At 46.0% G+C, this 13,055-nt stretch overlaps 1 protein-coding gene across 1 annotated transcript in view; it reads left to right on the top strand.

Annotated features, from left to right (window-relative positions):
- Positions 1-8,924, top strand: part of CAVIN2 (caveolae associated protein 2) — a 58,245-nt gene extending 49,321 nt beyond the window's left edge. The window contains exon 4 of the mRNA XM_056861234.1: positions 8,134-8,924. Coding sequence (XP_056717212.1) covers positions 8,134-8,913 — 780 coding nt within the window. The 3' untranslated portion in view covers positions 8,914-8,924. The remainder of the gene's footprint in view (positions 1-8,133) is intronic.
- Positions 8,925-13,055: the final 4,131 nt, after the last annotated feature.

Raw genomic sequence — 13,055 nt, 5'->3', positions numbered from 1 at the left:
GCATGCCCTCTTTAGCCGGCACGAACTTGCACTAGCAAAAAGGCAAAAAACTCTATGGAGTAGTTTCACAGGGTTTTCCAAAAATTACAATTTTTTTACCTGTATTTTTGAGCCGGCAAGGTGCTCAGGAGGTGGCGCGGTTGCGCCGTCCCCGGGCCTGACCCAACTACCCCTTCCCCCACTTTAGATTGCGCTGTAAATCACACACACACATTATTCCATTTAAACACTGAGCTTACAAAATAGATTGGCTAGGAAAGCCGTGTGTTGCAAGAGACTGTGAGGAGAGCAGTGGAAATATATTTTCATCTGGCGTGTTTTCGTTTCAGCCACTTTTTGTAAATTAGGGGGAAAGACTCTGTCCTTGAAGAGACAAATAAGAGATTATTTTCATGTGGAGCCCCTGTGCACATAGTACATGCCTTTTGCAGGGCTGTATCACTTGGGGGGTTGCTTATTTACTACTCCCCCTCCATCCCTCACAGAGATTCTCTGCATGTGGACAGCTAGTATGACAAGGAGCACTCTGGTTCCCGCATACATTCAAAGGTGGTACAGTGAATTACCAGCCAGCGTGGTGTCGTGGTTAAGAGCGGTGGTTTGGAGTGGTGGACTCCGATCTGGAGAACCGGGTTTGATTCCCCACTCCTCCACAGGAAGCCAGCTGGGTGACCTTGGGCTAGTCACAGCTCTCTTAGAGCTCTCTCAGCCCCACCAACTCTTCTTTATTTAAAGAAGCATTCCAATATCAAAGGGGAAATGCACGCTAAATCAGCAGCATTATCCTAACACCAGGAAGAATAATACAGTGCCAGTTGAACTCCATCACACTTGGGGGGGGGTGTTAAAATTCTGCTTGAAAAGAAATGTCCTAATAGCCCGTTTAAATGGGCTCCACTCACAAGTCCATCAGATGTCGATGGGTGACAGAGAATGTTCTGTTAATCGTCAAAGACAATCTCGACTTTAGAGAAGACGGCACACGTGTCAAAGATAAGGTATGTTATTGGGCCTTAGTGATAGGGGTAGTACATGGGGGGGGGAATACCCTAGGGTATCCAAGACCCAGGATGCACACTGCCTTAAGTGTTTTAGCAGCAGTGAAAACACCCTATCTGTGCAGTTTTCCGTTTTCAGTTCTTTCCGGCAGTCAGAAAAGTGATCATTATCAAGGGCCAGATCGTCCCGTGCCTAGAACGACTCGCATGGTAAATTTGTACCAAGTGAGGTTTGATTTTTTTTCCCCAATGTAACATATTTTGGAGGAGGTAGTACAGGCCGTTTTCTTCCTTCTTGGAAAATGTTTCGAAACAGCTTCCAGAATTAAGACAACGCCCAAGGAACCTGGGGGCAGGGGAGGATTCTCTCGTAGGATTCTCTCGGGATAAAATTCTTGTGCGAGGGAACCGAAGTGACCCGATTTTAAAAATGGCTAGATTTTTCAGGTTTGGCCAGTGACCGTTCAGAGCCAGTGAACTATATTTATCTGCAGGTGTTTCCATACCTGACCCTGATGCCATTCTAAATACACCTGCACACAAAAGCCTCCCCCAAACACTAGTAACTGTGTGGCCCAAGAATTCTCTGAGAAAGTTTGGAAAAGTTTGGAAATACTTTCCAAAGCGAGTTTAGGGAGCTTGCTGATTCCCTGATGTTGTTCGCACAACCTAATTATGCTGTCCAGGCAGGGAAGAGTTTGGAGAGTCACATTTTTTTTGTCCCGCCCTTCCTCAGAGGAGTTCAGGGTGGTATATGGTTCTCTCCTTTTGCGTCTCGTCCTCACAATAAACCTCTGAGGCAGGTTAGGCTGAGAGAGAGAAACTTTCCCAAGGCCACCCAGCGAGATTCATGGCTTTGAAATTGTGTCTCCCAAAACCGAGTCTAACAAACTGCTACCAAACAATGCCTCTATATTAGCTACAGCATACATTATACATCATATTTGCTTTGGCAACCGATTCAGGACAAAACCGATGTGAGCCCGATAATAGCGGAGAAACCTTGACTCCCTGCCTCCTTCCAATGGCGCTCATTCTGTTTTTAGGATTAAATGTTTATGCATTTCTTTACAGCCACAGCAAACACCGGATTTTTTTGTTTTGTTTTGTTTAATGACAGAAACCTCTTTCACAAGTTGTCCAAAGCGTACCACCATGGTGTAGTGGTTAAGAGCGGTGGTTTGGAGTGGTGGACTCTGATCTGGAGAACCGGGTTTGATTCCCCACTCCTCCACATGAGCGGTGGAGGCTAATGTGGTGACCTGGATTTGTTTTACCACTCCTCCACATGAAGCCAGCTGGGTGACCTTGGGCTAGTCACAGTTCTCTTAGAGTTCGTTCAGCCCCACCTACCTCCCAGGGTGTCTGTTGTGGGGAGGGGAAGAAAAGGTGATTGTAAGCCGGTTTGAGTCTCCCTTAAATGGTAAAGAAAGTCGGCATATAAAAACAAACTCTTCTTCTTCTACCATATCAGCCACATTGTCGGAATCAGTGAGCCTAACAGTTAAGTTTAGTCGGGCAACATAGTGGCCGCTTTCACACATGCCGAATAATGTACTTTCAATCCACTTTGCAGCTGGATTTTACTGTGTGAAACAGCAAAATCCACTTGCAAACGATCCTTAAAGTGAATCAGAAGTGGAAAGAAAGTGCATAATTCAGTATGTGTTAAGCTGTTCTACACCTATTGTATAGAAAAACCATTTTCTGCAGCCTTGACTCTGGTTTTAGACAACCTGCCCTTTAGTCATTCTCTGCTCCCATAATCCTTGATCCAAAAATCTAGGCTATCATGTTCTAAGGAATGGGGAGGTTGAACGATTCCACTGTTTATCTGGGCTGCACTTTAAAAAGATGCTAATCGAGTCCTTATGCAAATATCTTCAGTGCAAATATTTACTGAAATCAAGGAAGGGTGAAATGTAGTTGAGTGATAGCTTATGTTTCTTTATCTAGCCTCCCTTGCTATTATTTATTCACATGCCCTGTCCACATATGCATCTTGGTATCCTAGAGGTGTGTTGGGTAGAGTCTGAAACCTCATAAGAACATAAGAAAAGCCCTGCTGGATCAGACCAAGGCCCATCAGGTCCAGCAGTCTGTTCACGCCGTGGCCAACCAGGTACCTCTAGGAAGCCCACAAACAATATGACTGCAGCAGCACCATCCTGCCTGTGTTCCCCAGCACCTAAGATAATAGACATGCTCCTCTGCGACTGGGGAGAATAAGTGTGCATCTTGACTAGTATCCATTTGGACTAGTAGCCATGGATAGCCCTCTCCTCCATGAATATGTCCGCTCCCCTCTTAAAGCCTTCCAAGTTGGCAGCCATCACCACATCCTGGGGCAGGGAGTTCCACAATTTATCTATGCGTTGTGTGAAGAAATACTTCCTTTTGTCTGGTTTGAATCTCTCACCCACCAGCTTCAGCAGATGACCCCACATTCTAGTATTAGGAGAGAGGGAGAAAAGCTTCTCCCTGTCCACTCTCTCCATACCATGCACAATTTTATAGTCTTCCCTTAACCGCCTTCTTTCCAAGCTTTCCACCCGAATAAGATACTATCAGTGGCAGGGCAGAAAAATGTTTCACTGTTCATTGAGAGGGGCATGGCGGTGGTAGAGGATCTGTGTGCATGCAAAAGGGTCACAAAATCATAGAGTTGGAAGGGTAAATCTCTGGCATATCCAGTTTAAAAGGGTCAGGTAGTGAGTGACATGAAAGACCTCTACGTGACACCCTGGAGAGCTGCTGCTCCCAGAGTAGGCATTATTGGCCCAGTGGTCAGACTCCGTATAAGAAGAAGAGTTGGTTTTTATATGCCGACTTTCTCTACCACGTAAGGAAGAATCAAACTGGCTTGCACCTTCCCTTCCCTTCCCCACAACAGACACCCTGTGAGGTAGGTGGGGCTGAGAGAGCTCAAAGAGAGCTGTGACTAGCCCAAGGTCACCCAGCTGGCTTCGTGTACTGGAGTGGGGAAACCAACTGGGTTCACCAGATTAGCCTCCGCCGCTCATGTGGAGGAGTGGGGAATCAAACCTGGCTCTCCAGATTAAAGCCCACCTCTCCAAACCACTGCGCTTAACCACTACACCTTGTGAGGTAGGTGGGGCTGAGAGAGTGTGACTAGCCCAAGGTCATCCAGCTGGCTTCATGTGTAGGAGTAGGGAAACAAATCCAGTTCACCAGATTAGCCTCAGCCGCTCATGTGGAGGAGTGGGGAATCAAGCCCGATTCTCCAGATCAGACTCCACCGCTCCAAACCACCGTTCTTAACCACTACACCACGCTGGCTCCATGCACCACGCTTCGTGTGTATTACTGACAGTTTTAGTGAGTACTGTAGATACCGCCCTTCTTTGCAGGGAAGTTGGGGGCTTTGGATGATTTTATTCCTCCGGTTTTCCCCCCTTGGCGGCTTGGTTTGCGCGTGCCGGAGAAAGAGGTGACAGAATGCCGAACTGGCCGACTGAAATACACTTCAGCAAGCTGTAGATTCCAGCGCTGGCAGTTTCCTTCCCATAAACAACACCAAGCAAACAGAAAACTAGTGTGGCTGGGAGAAAGTTTCCAACACACACACCCCATCTTTGCTTACTAAGCCTGCAAATGTAAATCAGGCCTGCCTGTAAAGAGAGGAAGGGGGGGAAAAAAGGGCAAAGAGAACATCGGTGCGCCCAGGCATTGCGGCAAGTTGAACAAAACCTACGGTAGAACCCAGCAGCTCAACCCTAGCCAGTGGTGGTGTAGTGGTTAAGAGCCTGGGGCAAGTATCTGGGAGATCTGGGTTCAAATCCCGGCTTATGTTATGGAAGCTTCCTGGGTAGACCGTGGGCCGTGTCATGCACTCTCAGCCTGTCCTACCTCACAGGGTTCTTGTGAGGATAAAAGGGAGGTGAGGAAAACAGTGCACACCTCTTTGGGTCCCTGTTGGGGAGAAAGGGAGGGTACAAATAAACGGGTATGTCCTGCTTAGACCATTGAGGTAATATCTTAAAAGGGTGTAATTCTGCTTAGGATTGCTCTATAAATATCCTAAGGCCGAATCTCTTGGTCAGCTCACACACCACCTTTTCTGCTCAGCTGGAAAGAACTGTTTCTAAGCTTTCCTAAGTCCTGATTTAAACAACTGGGAACAGGGAATTGTGACATAGATAGACCAAACAACCACATACTGAATTCCTGATTCTATGTATTATACTTCTAGTTTACTTCTGCCCTTTGTTTTAACTCCAGCTCCGAAGTGATTTCACTACCCCCCTCCAGTTTCCCCCACTTCCCAGGCAAAAACTGATTTTATGGTTCCGTATTCCTTTACAGTTTATGGACAGACAGGGTGTTTGTGTGCATGTCTGGAGAAAGGATGCTCTCGTACATAATTGAGGACAAATATCCAGGTTCATCAGGGCTGAACCCTTGAACCAGTGATGAATATCAGAGGCGTGGGAGGGGAGCGCACCTGAGCAGGTGAAGAGGGCCTTCTCCCTCAGTTCATGCCATTGAAGGAACATATAATACAAAAAGTCCAACTGTCTGTTCACACAGTGGCCAACCAGGGGCCTCTGGGAATCCCACAAACAAGACGACTGCAGCAGCACCATCCTGCCTGTGCTCCACGGCACCTAATATCATAGGCATGCTCCTTTGATCTTGGAGAGAATAGGTATGCATCATTATTAGTATCCATTTTTACTAGTAGCCGTGGATAGCCATGAACATGTCCATTCCCCTCTTAAAGCCTTCCAGGTTGGCAGCCATCACCACAACCTGGGGCAGGGAGTTCCACAATTTAACTCTGCGTTGTGTGAAGAAATACTTCCTTTCCCCATTTTGAATCTCTCACCCTCCAGCTTCAGCAGATGGCCCCGCGTTCTGGCATTATGAGAGAGGGAGAAAAGCTTCTCCCTGCCCACTCTCTCCATACCATGCCTAATTTTATAGACCTCTGTCATGTCTCCCCTTAACCGCCTTCTTTTCCAGCTAAACAGCCCCGAGCGTTTTAACCGCTCCTCACAGGGCAGTCGCTCCAGTCCCCTGATCATTTTGGTTGCTCTTTTCTGCACCTGCACAAAAGGGAAGGAACTTAGGTCAAAGAGTACTGACAACTTTGATCTGAGAAGTACAGCTGCATATCATACGGAGCATACCCAGAACTGCCTGTATTGCTCTTGTTTTGCCTCAGCTTGAGACAGTGCAAATATAGCACTGGTGGTGGGAAGTGCCATGAAGTCGCAGCTGATTTATGGCAACCCCGTAGGGTTTTCAAGGCAAGAGATGAACAGAGGTGGTTTGCCATTGCCTGCCTCTGCATAGGCAACTGTGGACTTTCTTGGTGGTCTCCCATCCGAATGCTAATCAAGGCCAACCCTACTTCGCTTCTGAGATCTGACAAGATGAGGCAATCCACTTTGGTTAGTCATACCCAAAAAAAAACAAAAAAAAACCCCTCTAATGCACTAATATACTAATGCTCATTATTTGGCAGATTCTCAGATAGATACCACCTTGGTTAGTCGTACCAAAAAACCCCTCTAATATACTAATGCTAATTATTTGGCAGATTCTCAGATACCACCTTGGTTAGTCGTACGAAAAAAAACCCCTCTAATATACTAATGCTAATTATTTGGCAGATTCTCAGATAGATACCACCTTAGGTAGTCATACCAAAAAAAACCCAACCTATAGTACACTAATACTAATTATTTGGCAGAGTCTCAAGCTAGTCCATTTGAACAGAGAGTCCACCTGTGTGGAAAAGCAAAGACCGAAACACTCATTTTTTATTCTGTTGTGATTTATATTCTCCTATATGACTCCGTCGATCTCACGCTTTTCCAGTATGTTCACACGATTATCATTTATTATATTTGCTGTCTGGTAAAGACAAGGCTGTTACCCTTAGCTCATTATTTTACGGCTACTTTGAAGACGCGTTGGATGCTTCAATCAACTTATGCCTAAATGCTCATTTGCATACAGGCACTCATTTTGCATAGGAACTGGTTAGTTGTAACTACATGTGGGAGGCTTTTGGCCATGAGCACAAATCTAGATTATTCCTGGCCTCTAATGCTCCCCCCTTCTTCCCTCCCATGAGGAGCTGTGCTTGCAGACACCTTGACTTGATGTCACTTCAACTTGTTGTGGAATCTGAACGAGAGTATCTGGTTTGCTTCTGTCCTAGTGATGGAGATTCACAACCAGGATTAAACCACAATTTAGAATCCATGTTGTTGGGTGTTAAGTGCCATCAAGTCGCTTCCGACTCAAGGCGACCCTATGAATCAGTGTCCTCCAAAATGTCCTATCCTTAACAGCCTTGCTCAGATCTTGCAAACTGAGGGCTGTGGCTTCCTTTATAGAGTCAATCCATCTCTCGTTGTGTCTTCCTCTTTTACTCTTAGGATTGAAAAGTTCCACGTCTTGTTCTACAATTTCAAGCTTACCTTGATTCATGCTTCTCACATTCCATGTTCCTATTATATGCATTGAACAGTTTTGGAGTTTCCTTTTGCATCCACGTTACCTGGCAAGAAATAAACTTCAGCTTGTTAACTGGCTGCTCATAGTCGGACATCACAACAAACTGCATTAGATCGCACCGAGAAAGCGCTAACCTTGACTTCTCGTGAAGAGATAAGGGTGTGAGCCCGAGAATCTGGTCTCACCGGGAACAAACTCTGGTTTGCTGGCGATGTCTGAATAGGGGCCTACCGTTTCTGCTGACGGTAACAGTTCAACTTGGCAGGGGGGAATGGGATTCCAGAAGGGAAGGGGTGGGAGGAAAGGACGAGTCCTCTTGCATCCTGTTCTCAGTTGTGTAACCACGGTTAAGGAGCTGGCAGTGGTCCATCTGCACCGGCCCCACTAGGAACGTGGCCCAGAAAGAGTTCTGCTGTAACTGTTTTTGACAGCTCATTAGTCTTTGCCCGTGTAACAGAACAATTCCATAGGAAATAAGCGATTGTCGCTGTTTAAATGCACCGAGGCCACAACAGAACGTTTAACTTCCTTTACCTCATTATCCCAAAGAAAAATATTGATGTTGTTCAGGGCAGGGCTGTGTGTTGTTTGTCAAGTCGGTGTCATGTGAACTCTGAACAAACACATGTCGAACTCTTTGCAGGAAGAAAACGAGATCCCTGCCAGCGTGTTCGTGAAAGAACCCGTTCCCAGTATCACCGAGGGGAAGGAAGAGCCTGTTGACGAGAACAAAACTTTGGAAGACACCATGCACACCGTGGAGCTGTCGTCGGAGGACGAGGCGCACCACGACGAAGACGGCGCGGACGACAGCCTGGATGAGAAAATGGAGGAGACGAGGGCCGAGAAAATCAAGAGGTCAAGCCTGAAGAAGGTGGACAGCCTGAAGAAAGCGTTTTCCCGCCAGAACATTGAGAAGAAGATGAATAAGATCGTCTCTCCTGAACGGAGGGAGAAGATTAAGAAGTCCTTCACCCCTAACCACCAGAAGTCCACCTCCTCGAAAAGTTCGTCTTTCAAGGTCTCGCCCCTTACGTTCAACGTGAAGAAAGTTCGCGAGGGAGACGCTCCCGCAGAAACGGAAGAGAAGCCAGCAGAAGCGACCGGCAGTGAGCAGGCAGTCAACGACGAGGAAACCTCTTTCACGGAGATCCCCTCCGACCTGATCTCTCCCACTTCTCCAGCCGAAGAGGGGAAAGCCTTTGCCGATTCCCTAGAAAAAGAAACCAGGAGCGAAGAAGAAGCGGTGGTCAACAACAACGTTGAGCTCGCCATTGTCGAAGAAGACGAAGACTATGGGGCGTCCGTGCGAAGCAGAAGGGAGTATTACGAAGAAGGAAACGCGCCGGTCAGCAGGGAAACGGAACAGTCGGATGAAGAATCGAACCAAGCCGCTGTCCTGCAGTTAAACCAAACGGCGTAGGCCCTCTGAGCCTTCCTTGAGGTTTCTGAATACATGTGGCGTGTCGTTTTTCTTAGTTACATCAGTAACTAGGATATATATCTGTTCTTGCAATAAGCATGGAGCAATAGTAATTCAAGGCAGAGGGTTTAAAAAAAAACAAAAACGCAGATTTCCACACCAGGCTCATTTTTGAAACTCCAAGTGAAATGCATGGTGAAGAGGTCTGTTGCAAATGTAACTTTAATGCAATCCTGTTGACCCTATTTCACAAGCAACTCCCACAGAAAATCTCTTTCCATTATTAATTGAGAGTTAATGGTAACTGGGGGCAAGTTTAATCCCTGGAGGCATGGGTGGTCATATCTACTTTTGAAAAACTTGACACTGGTTTTATATCAATTTAATCACGCTCGGTGGGCATGTTGGGAATTTTCAGAGTTCCCTCGTTTCCCTTGACGGGGAAATGGGCCGGGCTAGCAAACCGGAGCGTGGTGTAGAAGGGCTTTCACGTTTCGTTGGGGGCGAAGCCTCCCAGCAACGTGCTCGTTCAAAGTCCTCGTTATTTTTTTCCCAGGCTGCACCCACATATCATTGGGCATCCAGTTCCAGAAATCATTTACAACTGGATTTCCCTGTGTAGACAAGACAACCCGGGAAGTGACTGATAGCTGGATTTAATGGGTAGCCCAATATCCAGTGCTGTGCAGGTGTTGCTCCAGCTATGGTGCTTTGGAAGAGTTTATTTGTGGGGAAAGAGTAAGCTTATATTGAATGAGACGCTAGTTATATTCTGCTTTGCTCGCCAGGGCTAATTGCTAGATGCTGCCCCGGGAGGCGGAGCCAGCCACACCATGGCTGCCGTCACTTACCTTCAGTCACACACGGGAGATCTTTGTGCTGTGGTGGCAGCTGTTGCCAAAACCACATTTTCAAAGAAATCTTCACACCCAATCTTATCTGCAGTGGCCAATCAGAAGCCCTGCTGGGGCAAAGCCCCACCTGGCCCCGCCCACTTTCTACAGGTGGATGCCCACCAGGTTGGGGACCCCTGCCGTAGATTGTGAACTCTGTGTTTTCCCTTCTGTGCAGGGTTACATGCCTTACCCCACGTCTGCAAAACCCATTTAGGCCTTGATGTTATGTTTTTCATGTAGTAAGTCACCATTGGGCACGGCGACCGTTTAGTTTAAACCCAGCGTCGCGTGAAAAGAGCCGGCCCTGGGGCCTCAAGGGACTGATAACTTCTTCCGCGAGGACTCCGTCATAAAACCGTTTGACCACGTGCGGACGTGTGATTAAAAAACACCGCTCCGGGCAAAACTGGCACGGTGAAGACCGCCTTGTGGTGACTTTTACCACATCAAGAAATAATATGAAAATTGGGTTTGAGCCTCAGAACTGTGTAGTATGCAACTACTGAGACAAAGCCATCCAGTTATCACGTTGCTAACTTGGTAGGGACCATATTAATCATATTTTGGGCTTTATACACAACATCCCCCCCTGGCAGTGTTCTATTAACCACCGCTTGGGGCTAGCTGATGTTTTAGTGGGAAGAGAGACCCCCCCCAAAAAAAAAACTAATATTACCACAGTTTCTAGATACGAATCCAGTAGCACTTTAGAGACCAACAAGATTTGGAGGGGGGATGAGCATTTGAGAGCTTGTATCCGATCAAAGGAGGTTTGACGCTTGAAATCTCGTACCCCCACCCCAAATCCTGTTGGCTTCTGCTACTGGACTCGAATCTCACTGTCCTACTGCAGATCAACATGGCTACGGAGCAGTGTAGTGGTTAAGAGCGGTTGGTTTGAAGAAGTGGACTCTGATCTGGAGAGCCGGGTTTGATTCCCCGCTCCTCCACATGAGTGGCGGAGGCTAATCTGGTGAACCCGGTTGGTTTCCCCACGCATGAAGCCAGCTCTCTCAGCCCCACCTACCTCACAGGGTGTCTGTTGTGGGGAGGGGAAGGGAAGGTGATTGTAAGCCGGTTTGATCCTTCCGTAAGTGGGAGAGAAAGTCGACATAAAATACCAACTCTTCTTCTTCTACCCTCTGAAACTATCTTCATTAGTGGAACTGTGCTAATAGTGAAATGCAATTGAATCGGATAGGGGCTGCTGAGGACATGTTTGGCTTTGTAATGTGTCCGCCCCCATTACAAAGAACCAAATGAAAAGTGAGGGCTTAAATCATCACCCATGGGTGAGACGGTGAGACACGTGGATTTATCTACAGGATGTATTTAAAACACCTGCCTACACTGGTTTAGGATAAAGCCCCTTGAAGAGCTCAGAGTGGAACCACGCCTTCCTCTTTTTTTCCGGAGGTCCTTAGGAGACCTCCGATCAAGGGAAGGGATACATCACGGGGAACGCTGATCGCTGGGGGAAGTTGTGCTTTGACGCACTTCACTCGCGCATTTGCTTTCCCCGAAGGAGAATTACACTGCCATCCTAAACATTTAGGATTGACTTTGACTTTGATGGACGTAAGAAGGATGTAACTTTATTTGGGATTGCAGAGTCTGATGTTCGAACCGCTGATGGGGAGCTGAGCAAGAAAACGAAGTGAGTGTATATATAATTAAACTTAGCATACATGCTCTAGCTTACTCTGCATTCATGGGTTCCAAGTATACTGATTCAATAATGGTTGTGTATATATACATGTATATTTTATTTTGGTCTATTTTAAGAGAAAAGCAGATTTTTTTAAAAGAAATGCTGTTTGCCTAATCAACTATGTTTAATTGGCAAAAGAGAGAGACATGTTGTAAAGCAGACGTAGATTACAGGCAGATATGCACCAAACTACTGTATTTAAGAGTGTAACATGAGAACTGGTTTGGCATGTTTGCCATATAATCTGAGAGAATATTTGATGAAAATACAGGAGGGAATTGGATAGTAAAATCCCACCAAACTAACGAAGACCTGCTTCTCAGTAGTACAAGGAAAACTTATCTTGAAAGATATATTTTCATTCCATGCTTACAAGTAGGGGTGCTTTGGAAAAATTATCAACAGAGTCTTTTGAAAGAGATTGTACAGTAGATGGCCACAATCCAGAATGGAGTGATGCATGTTTTCACCCCATCAATTCCCACGGGGTTTAAGCATGCATCTTCCAATTGTATGAAGATCATTGTGTATCATGAAGGAATCTCAAAAGTCTCACGTATGGTCTGGCAAATGTCCAGCAATACCACATTAACACGAGTTAATGTTGACAGTGCCCATTGAGTAGTAGACCGGTGAATTTGAACTGTCTTCATATTTTTGAACATTTATCAGATGCCTTAAGTGATTGTCAACATTCTCCTGTAGTTTTTTAAAACAGATTTCAAGTCCAGTAGCACCTTAAAGATCAACCATTTTTGGTCAACCAGCATCTAAAGAAAGGAGCTGTGACTCTCGAAATCTTACACCCTGGAAAAAATATTTGGTCTTTATGGGGCTACTGGACTCGAATCTTGCTCTTCGTCAGACAAAATGAGCTTTGACTCACAAAAGCTTACACCCCGGGAAATCTTTTGCTGGCTTTTAATGTGCTACTGGACTCAAAGTTTGTTCTACTACTACAAACTAATACTTTACCCACATAAAATTATCTCCACATATTGAACATTCACTGTGATCGTTAGAATTTATGTTCACATGGGGGGAAAGCATGGACTGTTTTGAAAAAGATGGGAGAATTTTTACTCTTTTTAGTTAGCATTGTCAGAAAATGTTACGCCACCTTGTATTTGTATTGTGGGACATACCAGTTACAGACAGCAATGAGCACAATTCTGTGCAACATACCAGTTACAAACAGCAATGAGCACAATTCTGTGCAACATACCAGTTACAAACTTGTATGTTGCAATTCTGTGCAACATACCAGTTACAAACAGCAATGAGCACAATCCACCAGGAACTTGTGTGCAAGCCCAAGGGGAAATTCGCTCATGCCCAGTTCTAATGCATTTTGGCAGGGCTTTGCAGCTGCCCCGGTACAGGGCTTGTTTTGGTAGAGTTTTCTTTCAAATGTTGCATTTTGTGTTATGTACTGGACTTAGCAATGATATAGCCTCTGAGTATTATAGTTTGCAACCAGCCGTTGGGCGTGGCCAGAAACTAAAATGCATTCCTTTTGCGTATTAGATCTCTTT

This window comes from Euleptes europaea, chromosome 15 (genome assembly GCF_029931775.1).
Source record: "Euleptes europaea isolate rEulEur1 chromosome 15, rEulEur1.hap1, whole genome shotgun sequence".
NCBI classification, from domain to species: Eukaryota; Metazoa; Chordata; class Lepidosauria; order Squamata; family Sphaerodactylidae; genus Euleptes; species Euleptes europaea.
Note: the sequence above shows the minus strand (reverse complement) of the source record. Positions and strands in the feature narration are given on the sequence as shown.